This window comes from Sprattus sprattus, assembly GCF_963457725.1.
Source record: "Sprattus sprattus genome assembly, chromosome: 14".
Lineage (NCBI taxonomy): Eukaryota > Metazoa > Chordata > Actinopteri > Clupeiformes > Clupeidae > Sprattus > Sprattus sprattus.
The window spans coordinates 6,908,235-6,923,234 of record NC_137912.1 but is presented as its reverse complement, the minus strand read 5'-3'; the positions used below and the strand labels follow the sequence as shown (position 1 = coordinate 6,923,234).

Below are 15,000 nucleotides of genomic sequence, written 5' to 3'. Positions count from 1 at the left end.
TAAAGGTCAACCATATGACTCACTGATTAAATCAACCACAGTCTCCCTCCATGAAGACATCAGGGCTCTCTGTAAGTGATTTGAAGTAAAACTATGTGTTATGCTACCCTTCATGCCTGACATACAATGTATTCATGTGCCATGCACTAGCCTAGCATTAGAAAAAAAATGAAACCAATAACCACAGTGCTGTCCAACCAGAGCCTAATAACATTACAGTTGCTATTATACCAGCTGAGCGATGCTAATTGAACACACACCAAAGGAAATGATTACAGGAAACAAGTTTGTTTATGAAACGATCTTTCAGATCACCAGGGCCGGTTCCTGTTATCACAGCATTACCACGGCGCATCCCAGGGCACACAGAGGATAATGTCCTTTGCTTCTGTCATCAAGCCTGTGTGCGGGTGCTGTTGTCTCATCGGAGGCTGGACTCTGTGCACGCCACTGTGAGAGGAAGCTCACCATCTGTTTCACTCTCCTAGCACCAGGGGCATCCGAGTTAGGTCAAGCTTTCTTCCAAAAATGTGAACACTCCAACAACACCAACCCCCCTCCACCAGGGGCACAGATAGCACCGTCCCCACCATTCTCCCTCTGTAAGGCGACTAGCATCAGTTAATAACTTATTCTTAGACCTCAAGCAGATGGGTCCCCCCTTATGTGCCGTGGTTCTGCTTAAGGTTTCTTCCTGCCTAACAGGGAGTTTTTCCTTGCCCCTGTTGCCGTTGTGCATGCACTAAGGGGGTTCAGGCTCTGGGCTCTGTTAAGCGCCGAGAGGCAATTGTATTGTTATGGCGCTATACAAATAAAATGTAATTGAATTGAACTCTGCACAGCTGATTAGGCGATGTTAGCGTCCCCCCCAGTTTAAAAAATCCCATCTGCACCTCTCCCACCACACCTCACTCCTCGCCTCCTCCTTCCCAGGCAAGATCTGGCTCCGGCCAAAATCACAACGGGGGGCCTCCGTTTAAGACCTGCACAGCTCATTCTATCAATTCCCCCATACAGGGTGAACTAGCGCTAATTGGCCTCGCCGTGTCATTCCCTGACAATAAAGGGAAAATAAATCTATCCTTTCGGTGGGGGATAACCATTTGGAATTTCCCAGCACAAATGACCTTTTGGTGTTAGCTCCCTGACAAAGGGCTCTGAGGAATTCCATCTTAAACAAATTAGCAGATCAAACCGGCCTAACAACTTGTGCCTAATTAACAAACAGACAGCTCTCTACAGATATAGCATCGCTGCCTGATACACCTCCTGTACCTACTGCCACTTCTCCACTGTTTCCAGCCCATGATGTTGTCATAATGGCCCTGTAGGTGGGCAGCCATTAGCTGGAGCTTCTAATGTAAACAAGAGGCCAAACATCTTCCCATAATGCCATATGTGTACAGTTCATATCCTTGCCGCCACGCTTTTCCTCTGAATGGAGAATGAAGAATGTTTTGGTCCCAGTTCTTAAGTGATTTATCTTCCCAAACAACTGTCACCATTCGAGAGAAGAAGACTGATTGGTTCCCCTTGTGTACCAACTATGAAGCAGAACAAACTGGAAATGGTCCCCTCTACCTGTAGATTGCTTTATCTGACTTCATTTCTCTCTCTCCGTGTCTGTTCCCCCTATCTTTCGGTTCGACAATACAGCATTTCAAATTGTCAGTGGCACAGCATGACACACAAAGGTGAAGGAGACAGCAGCCTACAAAGCCTCTTCAAGGCTGTACTTGCCTTCATGGTAAACCCTCACAGGCTTAAAATGCACTGCAAAGAATTTCCATGACAAAGATTTACTGAATTTCTGGAGGAAGTCAGTTTATCCTTGAATAACCTTTCTAGACTTAAGTACAGACTCTCAACCGGCTACTGCTGCACTGAGGGAAAAGATCACAGAGCATACGTCTTCCTCCATACATTCACTAATGAATTAACACAAATGTAGGCTTATATGATGCAGTGACTCAATATTTAAGTGTTTGGAAAATGATTATTCTTTAAACCTCAGTATGAATCTAACACAATTAATCTACCAAGAGCAACAGCCAAGTTTAAATGTCATCGCCTCCTCTTCACTGAACTCTCAGGACCCGGCTGGATCTGTTGGATGTAGCCAACTACCCCTCAAACAATCCCAGGAAGCACAGATTTAACAAACTCAGTCCTCCTCCTACTTCCAACCCTTCCCTGGTTTCCTGAAGAAATCTGAGTCGTTGAAACTGTTGGTAACGTTTGATATGAGTGGGATAATGAAATCCCAGAATAATACATGTCTAAATCCTCCCAGATTCTTTTCCTCAACATTTTTAAATTACTATTTTTGTAAAAGGCCGGGACTTCTACCTCTACCTAATTTAACCAGTTACTCCTCAGACGTCACAGACATAGCATGTCAGTAAACGTAGACTGTACTGTGGGGAACGCAACATTTCAGGTGAAACGCGTGGATGCCCAGATATGCACAGATGCACAGATATTCAGCTACAGTTCAGCATTGAAGGGGAAACTCGAACGCCATCATGGCCACTCATTATAGGCACCTTTCTCTGCAACAAAAAGTGTTTGTCTCCGTCATAATTGTCGAGTTGTCCTCTCCAACGGGGCTGAGAGGGGGGTTAGCATTCTCTGAAGGAGTTCTTGTTTAGCAAGCGCTCGATGTTATATTCTAGTAGGCGCTCAAATGCCGCCTAGTCACTTCATGTTCAAGCGCAAACTGCGTTGAAGACTGTCCATATCTGTGACTTTCATCACGCTTCGATGAACACGTTTCCCTCTCAGTCCAAATTACTCTATATTAAAATCGCTGTCGAATTATGCAAAACGAGTTAGGATAGCCGTCGTCATTTACATGGACGCTGCTGTTATTACAGCTAATGCATTGTTTCGCCTAGCTTAAACGATCCGCTTGATCATCTCAAATAAAATGCCGTCGGCCGTTATTACGACGATATTCCACTAATAACATCGGAGGAGGCTTGCACGGCGTTTTACTCCTCCTTTTGTTACTGCGATTGAGCATAATCAAAATACATTAAGTCGCTATTAAGGGAATTAGTGGTCGTTGTATGACAAATTAATTCACATTTACTACCGGAGAACCCCGTCCCGCTATTTTTAACTCGATCCTCTTGATTTGTCTGACACTCGCACTGTATTGTATTTCAATACCACATTTTACGCTCTACATACAGCAGCCTGCGCGCGTGTCAATGCGAAAGCATAATGCATGTTATGGACTTCTTCGACCATGTGCCTGGCTCTGAAGTTTGTTTTTCTCCCACATTGAGAAACACTTTTTATTCGGCGTCAACAGCCTGCGAAGACAGCTGACATTTATGAGTGAGTTATCGCCATTGGCACCAGGCTGTGCCATCTATGTCATGAGTAACCAGGCAGCAATAACCTATACGTAGGCTATAGACCTTATTTTTTTTTAATACGTAATACTTAATACACGAATCGATGGTTGTAAGCTTTAAGAAGCTACTATTCATCAGACTCCAACTAAGGCGCCTAATTTTGACTATGACAGTCAGATCCCGTTGGCCAAAAAAGACCCCACCTATACCGTTGTTAAACTAACATTATGTTGATGTGAGAAAGTTTTAGAATAGAAAATCCCGATACATAGCCTACATCCCAATTCCTCAGCTCCGAATAGACGCGCTTCGCTGTGAAATAATATAAGGCTACATTCGCCATTGGGGTAGCCTATATTACCGTTTGAGTAAATAATAACAACGTGCAAACAATGTTAATGATTTAACCTCAGAAGTGATGAAATACGTACAGCCATAAAATACGTAGGCTTGGAACCAAAGGCAATACGCACCAAGTTACCAATAGTTGTGTGTTTTATTCTACAAACGTCAAAACGTCCATGACTGGACTGAAGAAAAAAAACAACAACACCGCATTCGAATCTCCTCCAATTCCACACACCGATACTCTCTTCAACTGCAAGTTTCCATGCCTTTAATTGTCAAAAGACAGCAACAAACGCAAATAGTATTGCTGGTTAAAGACTACATTGTCTTACCTCGGTCCAGAGTGAGCGGTTGGACCACTGTCGCCATGTCTGCCGTAAGAGAAGATAGCGACTAGTGGAGCTACAGCATCAGACGTTCCACTGAACCAGAGTGAATGGAAGCGAGAGAGAGAGAGAGAGAGGGAGTGTGTGTGTGGGAGAGAGAAAGCGTTTAGCAGCGGGGAGGGAGCAGGGATTACCTCCCTCTCACCACTCGCTCCATCGTACACATCTGAATGTCCAGTGAAACAAGGTGCCGAGAGGATAAACACAACTCTGTGATGGAAGTGTGTGTTTACGTATGTTTGTGTGCGTGCATCTATTGTATAGTAAGTTAAATGTAGGCTACTGTATGCGCTTGAGAGCATGCGTGCATGGGTATTTGGTTATGTGCGTGTGTTTGAAGGCATGGATATATCTTCCACGTTTTATGTAGCGTAACCTTGCCTTGCCCGTCTGTCATCTGTGTGCATGCATATATTCAAATCAAACTGGAAAAAGATTCACACAATGTCCATCACCTCCATATCAATCAAAGTGAAAAGTATGATCAGTGAATGGATGTGTAGGGTTATGCAGCAGAGACCCCTTGCCTTAGTGATCCACTGGCCTTCACTGCGCACGCTAGCACAGCATTATACTGGTCTTTAGTGATGGCCATGGGATCAGGGCTGATGAAAGCTTTATAGATTAATCTCCATGCTTATGCATGTCACAGTGAAGGCAAGGTCCACCAAAACTACACACTGGCCCCGGCTCCCTTCACTCGCCACTGGGTTCAGCTCCCACTAATGCCCACTCAGGCTTAGACCGGGGCAAATCCCATGCTTGGCCAACCACCAGTGCCCACAGTGGAGGGTACGATGCCAAGATACCATCTTGTGCCCTTCATCTACCATATGCATGTAAGGTTGAATAAACCCACAAAAAAGGTTGAACATTTATTATGCTTGACCACATTAAAAACACGCAGTACTGGCAGATGTTACATAATAATTTTTAAATATATTTTATATTTAGTTTTTCCTATGTTTAATAACTTAATATCTGTATGATAACTTAATATGTGTATTGTTTATGGTTTGCACCAACGTCCCACAAAAAAATCCTGGTAGGTGAAAACCTACTTGGCAGTAAAAACCTTCTGATTCTGATTCTGATTCTCTGTGTGGGCGCACTCTTAACCAAAGATTTAAGAAATACAGTATATGCTGTTTATAGCCTACTGTTTTTCACATAAAAGTATCCTATGTGTTGTCTCGCACAGCTAACAATGAGTGTAATTTAACAAAGATACTAATACAACCAACCTATCACACTGTTTTATTCATTAGTCAAGATTAGGATTCAGAACAAGGATGGGAAAGCAATTGAGAAAACTGAAAATTGTCACTCATTTTGGGAAGTTAATTACAAACTTCTGCTACCCTGGCTGTAACAACAACAACGGCAACAGCCTCTAAGGACACAAGTAGCTGGTTTGCAGATGGATCACCATCATTCTGATATCTCAGGGAACACATTTTTTGCAGAGATGTTTCCGTTAATTAATTAGGTCCACTTAATCACTGCACCTTAAGCTGTGCTTTCATTAGTGCAGACCTTTTCTACTAATTGAATCCTTCACAAGCATCACACACTTACTGATGAGCTCCAGTTTATCTTGTCCTGTTCAGCCATTCACAGATGTGGAGAGATAGATGGGAGGAGGGATACATGGAGAGAGAGAAGGGGAGATGGAGAGAGAGAGATGGGGAGAGAGAGAGAGAGAGAGAGAGAGAGAGGGAGAGAGAGAGATGGGGAGAGAGAGAGGCATGGAAGAGAGATAGAGAGGGAGAGAGAGAGAGGCATGGGGAGAGAGATAGAGAGGGAGAGAGGGATGGGGAGAGAGAGAGGCATAGGGAGAGAGAGAGAGGGAGAAAGAGAGGCATGGGAAAGAGATAGAGAGAGAGAGAGAGGCATGGAGAGAGAGTGAGAGAGAGGCATGGGGAGAGAGAGAGAGTGAGAGAGATGGAGAGAGAGGCATGGAAGAGAGATAGAGTTTGAGAGAGGGAGAGAGAGAGAGGCATGGGAAGAGAGACAGAGAGGGAGAGAGAGGCATGGGGAGAGAGATGGGGAGAGAGATGGAGATAGAGAGAAAGGCATGGAGAAGAGATAGAGGGATGGGGAGAGAGAGAGATGGAGAGAGAGAGGCATGGAAGAGAGATAGAGAGGGGGAGATAGAGAGGCATGGGGAGAGAGATAGAGAGGGAGAGAGGGAAGGGGAGAGAGTGAGAGAGATGGGGAGAGAGAGAGTGTGAGAGAGAGAGAGAGCGAGAGAGTGTGAGAGAGAGATGGGAAAAAGGCTTAGAGCCAGAAAGAGGACAGGAGGAGATTATGCACCAGCAGCCATATGGGTTGCTGTGCTACAGTATATCACTGCCTTTAGAAACACAACAGGAGAAAAATAGAGAGAGTGAGGGTTGAGAGAAAGAGAGAGATTGAGGGATGTAAGAGGAAAAAGAGAGAGACAGACAGAGGGGGGTAGATAACAGAAAGGCTGAAGGCTGAATGAGAGCTTGAGTAAGCCAGCAGCCTTCTCGACGAAAACAAATTGATTTCTGAATGGATGTGTGGCCCAGAGCTCAGTTAGCAAACACACAAATGCCGGATGGAACAAGGAACAAATATAGATTTATTTTTAAGAGGCTGATGTGAGGCAGATGATCTTTATTCTCTTGGCGGCTCGGCAGGGTCAGCAGATACAACCTTGAGCATTTCTGTACCTGGTGTTGATGCAGCTACTCAGGGGAATTTTCACTCGGTCAGATCCGAAGGTGACATCCTAGATTGCGATGTTCAAGTTTCCTGAGGGTTGCTAGTATGTGCTCTGTGATCTCAAGTAACACTGCAGAGTTAAAACAAACTAAGAGTTCAGGGGCATAGTCTCGTAGAGAAGGAATGCTACTGAACAAAAACAAGCCATTTGATGACACCCACACCTTATGAATATGTTGAGGAAACTCAGGTGTGAACACAAACAGACAGCACAAACAATTCAAAAAAAGGCAAGAAACAAACACAACTACGTCTATTTCACTTTAGTTTTATTTAGTGTTCAGATGTCACCGAAATATCGTAACATATTTTGGCCTGAGGACATTTTCATATAGTCTGACATACAGCTCAAACCGTGTCAGTCTAGAGTCTGGCAACAAGCATTCCTTCTCCTTGTGAAGATACACAATTCTAATATCAGAGTGTTGTTGCTATAGACATGTCGTGATATAGCATGACACCTCAGTTTCTACGCTAGGTAAGAAAATGTTAGAGTTCTTGTCACTGTTCAGGAGGAAAACATTTCAAGAGATGTACTTGACATGACCAATTTTGGAACTTTTCAATCCAGAATCTGTGAATATAACAGCTCCACAGTGCTCCTACAGTCAAGGCTTCATGCTGACATCATCATCGAGGGACAAGTGTTGCAGAGAGCAGGGGCTGAGCTGAGTGACTGCACCTGGGTCAGATGCAGCAGGAAGGTAGAGGGGACACAGCTGAGTGCCCACAGGCCTAAGAGCTACCAGGCATCTGAAGATCCCGAAGGAGGATTTTGTCACTGGATCCTGTCATGTTATCTCCTCCTCCCTTCATTTCCTGAAAAAAGAAATGAAGGCGCAGACACACGAAACGAACTGAGCCTCATTCGAGTGAAACAGACTTTCCCTGACAATCATTCTGGGTTGCACTCAGCTGCCATACGTCATGGTACTTGAGTGTGCGTTTTTATTTCTAGTGACAGAAAAAAAGCAGTGATACCATAAGATGTTGACAATGTATATTGAACCTGAAAATGAAAAAAAAAAAACATGTTCATCCCTCAGGAGTAAGATCCTCTCAACAGCTAATCTTCCCTGTGGCAGTTCGGCAGAAAAGCTCCTCACTGAGCAACTCGACAGCCATGTCAGCTGGGAACTCAAGTCTTTGTGCTGTACTATCTACCCAGGCCACGGTGAATCCTGTCAGCATATTGATGTGTGAAATCTCCCTCGCTGATGATGATGGAGTTAAAGACACATTAATCAAATGAATTACCCCTTGCCAAACTGCTGTGTAATGTGCTCAGGATGGGATGAAACCTCAGTCACCATAATTATGCCAGGTGCATAAGGACTGGGCTAAGGTTGCTGGGGCAACTGCCCGTTTGCCCTCCTCGACTGAAGTTGCCCCTCCGAAGGAAAAATATATATTTGCGATCAGGGGACGGGGGCGTGGCAGCAACGGTTAGTTAGAGTTTAAAATGATATTGGCAAAATTTGCGATCAGATGACGGGGGCGTGGCAGCGGCTGTGACAAAAAAATAATGCAACTGCCCTTCAAAATTCCTGGGCACGTCCCTGACCCCTTGCCAAACTGCTGTGTAATGTGCTCAGGATGGGATGAAACCTCAGTCACGATGATTATGCCAGTTATTGTCACGCAAGTCCACATTTGCAGTGATTAAGGTGTTTTTTTTTGCAGCACTCGTGTGAATTCATTATCAGGCAGCTTAAGCCTTTTAGGGCTGGCCCATCCATATTTGTTGTCATTGCAAAAATTCCATAACAGTTAAAATGGCCATTTTGGTTTTTTGGCTGCCAGGGGAAACAAGTTCAATGTGCTTTGGCTGCCTTATTATCCACACAAGCTTTGTTCCCCAGCTATGACCGACTGCACTTCATTGAGCGCATTCTGCACGTTTACAACCAGTGCATTTAGAGTTGGATGTTTTGTCTCCCTCTCTCTCTCTCTCTCAGAGCAACGTCTGCACTATTGTGGAGAGAATTATGGCTGTATAGGACTGACTCTCAAATGCAGGAGCACGCTCATATTTGATGAATTGAGGCACAGAGGAAGCAGACAGGTGGTGAGCCATGATTTCTGTCTCAAAAGTTGTCACAGAGGAATAGGAAAATAAAAGACAAGCCTCTCTCCATAACGGGGATGATAATTCATGAGCTTCCCGTAGTTTCCACAAAAGAGCCTCAGAGCTTTCAATTCCTCACACAAAGAAGCAGCATATTCAGGATCAATTATTCAAAGTCTGATCCTCCTAAAGTGGGATTCTTGGCAATTGGAAAGAATAACGTCTGTTTACTTAAGAAGAGTGCAGGGAAGTTTTCTAGTAAAACAAAATGCACCTGCACCTTCATCTGCAGTATGAATTAGCCACACAACGCCACTCCTGAGCACTATACTGAAGTGCTCTCCTTGCAGTAATGCAATTTTGATATGACTGTGGGTAACCTACGAGTTTTGATTGATAACCTGCTTAGCGAGCAAAACAGGCGGTGGAGTCGCAATTCTGGAGACGGCGCTCAAACCAGAAAGCATTTTGTCTCATTCACTTCCATTAGATTTTAAACAATTCACTTCTTCATCCTTCCCCCACTCTGCAGAACAGAATGAGGCACTTAGCATTGATCGAAATGCAACAGCTAATGGAAAAACATTGGTCTAGCAATTTGTAAATCACGTCAGCCTTAAGCGTCAGCCAGATTGATGAATGGGGCATTGTTTCTAGGTATCGGAGTTAAGCTCAGAGAAGTCTCTTTTTTTCCCCACAAGAAGTCAGCAGTCTTGTGGGTAATTGCTCGAGAGTATATCAGACGTGACAGATATGATATATTGTGTAGTCAAGCAACAACCTGAGCTGGCAGCAGCCAATACCCAAAAGTCTTAAGACTGACACACTAGCTTTTAGAGGATTTTCATGTTGCTATAACAATGGTGAAAGATAGTTTCTCATTAAAGTAACACTATGCAACAATTTGACACTTTTTGAAGTATGTTTTTTTAGGCAACTAGTTTTGGTACCATCCTCAAATTCATAGCATATGGTCACGTATAAACACCTGTGTCTTTCCCACTTGCCATCCAGCATATGCCCTATGTAGTTCTGTGTAGCTGGCTGGAATACACTGCAAAACTGGAAGAAAAGCTTTCACAGCATGACATTGCCAGCTATACTGCCAAAAGACACCATTTAGTTTGTTGGCAAGCTTTCATCAGTGTCAACTGGGCCGTTGGTGGTGTTTGCAAGGTTTTTGCATGCCTTTTAGTTAGTTTGTTGCTAGTTTTGGAACAGAACTCAGTAATGCTCTAAAGAAATACCATGAAGCAACTTAGCATTCAGGTCAAGCAGCCAAATAGCATCAGAGTGACCTGCATACACCAGGCCACAGTGCAGGTCACTCTATTCATGGCCTAGTTCATATTCCTATGACCATAGTTTTTGAGGTAGGTCGCTAACCACATTACTCAAACTTTGTCCTTGAATGACTCAGAGATTATACAATACTGTATATTGTTAATGAGTCATGAGCAGAGTAGAAAATAATATTACTCAGAATGAGATGTGTGCTTTGTTTGTTTGTAGATGTTTACATAAGAAAAACATGGATTTCTGGATTACTCCTTTTGTTTAGAGTTGGATAAAACAAGAATAAACCCATACGAAAATGCCAACTGGTGTGCAAATGATGTCTTAACAATATGGTAACTTTCAAGATTCCTTTCAAACTCAATGTGTGTTGAATGTATTTATTATATTGTTTTTTAATGCTGAGCTTGTCATAAAGATACCATATTCTCAGTAAACATTGTAGATCTCCCTCGTCACTTCCATGCATTATCTCCCTTTTTTTTTTTTGCTAGCAGTAGGCTGCAAAATTACATAAGTCTTTCAAGATTTCAATGTCATCTTGCCCAAGAAGCCATCCTTTAAGCAATCACTTCCAGTTCATAGTTCAACTCGAGCGAAAGGCATTTGCGGGTGTTTCGAGTCGGTTTTGTTCAGCCAAATCAGTGTTGCACGGGATTAGATAAGAGTTCCACTACCTGTGTTGGATACCAGGCAGCTTCTCATGAAAGGCAACTTCTCGTGTCACAGTTGCTAAAACTTGCAGAAACGTTATTAAAATGCGCATCACAGAAGTGCGACTGTTTCAAACACTCCGCTTGACTAGTTTACACGTGAAAAATGCCGTGACAACTCAAGTCAGACAGGTGAGACACTTTGACTCACATGATTTAGGATGTCGCCGAACGTTGTGGAGAACAGGGCAATATTCAGCACATTTTGGCTGTGTTACGTCTGCAGTGCAGACGCCATGCAAACCTATTGTTTACTTATACAGTGGAAAGAGACATTTTTACACGAGACAATGTATCCGTGCATTCTCGACCAGAAATTCGTACGACGACGCTTTCACCACAGCAAGGGATAATCCTGAAAAGTTCTGGAGCGACGCTGCACAAAATATCGTTTGGTTTGAACCGTGGCATCAGACTTTGGACAAGACAGATATCGTTCTTCCGAAATGGTGGGTTCCCACATGTTCTGGGCAGTTCTTAAACACTTTGCAGAAGTGTAAGTAACACGTTAAGAAAGACTTTAGGAGACCTAAGTAGTTTAGTTTATGTTACCCCATTATGAATGAAACGCTACTTTGTGAAAATAAACGCCCACATATACACAATTGGTTTCATGGTGGTGTGTTTTATCGTTGTCTTATATTTGAGTCGGCTCGCTTTGTTTGTTTATTATGCACAACAGCTGCTTGCATAACTACTGTGAAGGCAAATAGTTCAGCATCATATTTCATCTCCACTCTCTTCACATGTTTAAAACATGCATCGGTTGCGGACCCCATTACTGCCACCTAGCATTGCGGAGGGCAGGACTTTTATTTTCATATTTTGTTTTAAGTCGTCTTACTTTTATAAAGTCCATAACAGCCACGGTGTGTGTGTGTGTGTGTGTTTACTTCAATCCCTTACACGAAACTAAATAATAATTTGTATTGTAAACAAAATGGCACTCCAAAATGTTGTGCAAATGTGAACTCTTTGATTGCTTATTTCATATGCTGATGGTGTAGGTTTGTTGGAGGGAAGCTGAACGTCTGTTTCAATGCAGTGGATCGGCATGTGGAGAGTGGGCGAGGGAATCAGCCCGCTATCATCTATGATAGCCCTGTTACCAACACAAAGCACATATATACTTACAAGCAATTACAGGAGGAGGTAACCACTTTCAATGCCTCTAGCATTATTTTAGTGGCTGCTACAATAAGTAATTTTTTTACACATCTATAAGTAATATAGTTAACATATTTTTGTGCAAATCCTAATATTACATTGATGATCAATACATGAATCAAGATGCCTCTGGTTATACCTGATCTATTCTCCCCACCCAGGTCTCTCGGTTGGCTGGTGTACTTGTAAGACATGGCGTGAAGAAGGGAGACCTGGTGGTGATCTACATGCCCATGGTGCCCCAGGCCATGTTTGCCATGTTGGCATGTGCCAGGATAGGGGCTACCCACAGCCTCATCTTTGGCGGCTTCGCTTCCAAGGAGCTGTCGGCCCGCATCGACCACGCAAAGGTAGATACAGGGGGAGGGTATTCGCTGGTTAGACGAAAGCGTGCAAATTCATTCACAAGGTAATTTGCACTTTTCAGTGTTAGAGGACTGGTGGAATATTGTCGTATTTTTATCTTCTTTATTACTGTACTGTTGAATAATGTGTATGGCTGGTACTGGAACATGGACATCTCAACAAATAGAGATAGCTCTTTATAACTTATGAAGAGGCTGCCAGAGGCAGAAAAGGCCCCTTTTCAGAGACATCCTATGGCAGACAGGCCTTTTCTTATAAACCCAAGTGAGCACATAGCCTTTCCAAGAAATCATGAGGCAGACAGGCCTGTTATTATAACCCCAATTGCAAAGACACCTTTTATGATAAATCACGTGGCAAACATGCCTCCTCTGCATAGACTACCTAGATGCTTCAGGGACAAAGGGGGGTCAGGGCAAGGTGACAGACGCTTCTGCAAAAGCCACAAGGCAGACAATGTGAAGAACTGTGTCTGAAAGCCCCCGAGATACCTGGTATCACAGGAAGCTGTACACCATGTATCTCAAGGTGGTTCATTCTGTTGACAGAGACAAAGCAAACTGGTTGATAGGCAACATTGTTAAGATAGTTGGACCGAGTGGTCTCCATCTCGGTGCGGTCAGGTCCAATGACGCAAGTAAGGTACCTGTTGTTTTCCATCTCTAGGTGCGGTCAGGTCCAATGACGCAAGTAAGGTACCTGTTGGTTTTCCATCTCTAGGTGCGGTCGAGACCAATGACGCAAATAAGACGCAAATGAAACCAGAGCAAAGGGTGATTTGATCAATATAAAAGTGGGCACGGGGACTTGTTGGTTAGATTATCTACTTGATCGCTTTAGCTTATGACTAGAGTTTTTGAGATGCTCCATGGACCAGCTCAGCAGTAGTTATCTCCTCTGAAATAAACCGTTCAGTATACTCATACCTATTTGCCTTGAGAAGTTTCTTGAGAACTCTTAGAATAAGACACGACAATATGCACTTACAGGTTTTAAACCAGTGGTTCTTAACCTTATTGGAGGTACTGAACCTTGCAAGCTTCATCAGTGCATTCACCGAACCCTTCGTAATTGGAAAAATAAAAATGTAATTTCTTCTAAACATAGGTATATATAAAAACGGCCCTACATGGCTAGTGTGACCCGGACTATATTGTGTGTGTCTTGACTCCTGCCGAACCCCTGGGAGTGACTCAACGAACCCCTGGGGTTCGATCGAACCCAGGTTAAGAACCACTGTTTTACACACACACACACACACACACACACACACACACACACACACACACACACACACACACACACACACACACACACACTTACAGGTTTTAAACACATCTCCAAGGGGTCTTCAGTGGACAGATACTCTGCTGGTTGGTTCATATGCTTTAAAGCCCCCGCAGGGCTCTGAAGAGCTGAGTAGATTTCATGGCTGTCGGGTTGAAAAAGTTTCCCATTTTAGAGACGCTGGGCTCCCTTTTAATTGGCATAATAATCACCGCAGTTAATTCCATGAAAAGTGCTATCAGCTATTCACTCAGGAATTGGAGCAGAACTGGCTTTTCTCTGTTAGTGGTAGTGAGTAGTGATAGTGGCTGATTTAATTATAGTCTACAAAAGGAGCATATTTTACAAGAATGAGTGCCTCTGAAAGGGTTTGAGGTCCAACAGGTAAATAATGAGGTGAGGGGGCCCTCAGGCTTTTTATGGAAACTCAACCCATGCAGTGAGTGCACTCTGATGGCATTTAAGTCTGGCTTCCATTTTGTATTACTCTAATATGATCATAACCGTCTCCTTTGGTATTGAGTTAGGGAGAATGGAGGATTGCATTTTTATGAAAGGCTAAATTGCTCATAGTGGTTTATTTGCGATGTAAAAGAAATGGAATTGACTGAATCGTTTGATATAGTTTGATCAGCTCTATAGATCGATGCGATGAAATATTGCAGATCAATAGGCAGATCATTCTAAGGTGATCATTATCAATCATCAAGAAGGAGATAATAAAAAAATTATAATCATACAAAAGAAATCTCTTGTAATGGCTTTGGCTCTGAATGATTTATCCAAGCATAACACTTTTTTACTTAATGTGAGAGGCAATGGAGTCTTTAGCATCCTATGATGTGTGGATATGTCTGTATTATACGAGAGTGCAGGCTCCTTGAAGTACTCCTCCTTCAAAATGGTAAAGGCTGTGGTTTACAAACGTCTGTGTCAAGGACTCAATTTCCCTGCGGCACATGCAGTTATACAAGCTCATAATACCCAAATTCTGTGTTACCGTGAATTGCATGAATCTGTTCCTTAACATCTGCTTAACGACTGAGTATTGCTCTCGGTCCTCAGCATCTTGGTGTTCACTGCCACGGTTCTGTAAATGCCTTTTGGATAGCAGCATCAGCCAGCTGACGAGTGAGTGTTGTGTGTGTGTGTGTGTGTGTGTGTGTGTGTGTGTGTGTGTGTGTGTGTGTGTGTGTGTGTGTGTGTGTTGTGTCCCGCAGCCCAAGATGATTGTGACGGCCTCGTTTGGCATC

The 15,000-nt window shown here is 43.4% G+C and overlaps 2 protein-coding genes across 2 annotated transcripts in view; one reads left to right on the top strand and one right to left on the bottom strand.

The window, feature by feature from the left end:
• Positions 1–4,149, bottom strand: part of lin7a (lin-7 homolog A (C. elegans)) — a 34,704-nt gene extending 30,555 nt beyond the window's left edge. The window contains exon 1 of the mRNA XM_080851230.1: positions 4,046–4,149. Coding sequence (XP_080707356.1) covers positions 4,046–4,082 — 37 coding nt within the window. The 5' untranslated portion in view covers positions 4,083–4,149. The remainder of the gene's footprint in view (positions 1–4,045) is intronic.
• Positions 4,150–10,972: 6,823 nt separating this feature from the next.
• The window catches only part of acss3 (acyl-CoA synthetase short chain family member 3), a gene marked incomplete at both ends in the record, with an annotated part of 53,728 nt that continues 49,700 nt past the window's right edge, over positions 10,973–15,000 (top strand). Inside the window, 4 exons of the mRNA XM_080851228.1 lie at positions 10,973–11,376; positions 11,935–12,079; positions 12,256–12,444; positions 14,968–15,000. The exon at positions 14,968–15,000 is cut by the window's right edge and continues 102 nt beyond it. Coding sequence (XP_080707354.1) covers positions 10,973–11,376; positions 11,935–12,079; positions 12,256–12,444; positions 14,968–15,000 — 771 coding nt within the window. The remainder of the gene's footprint in view (positions 11,377–11,934; positions 12,080–12,255; positions 12,445–14,967) is intronic.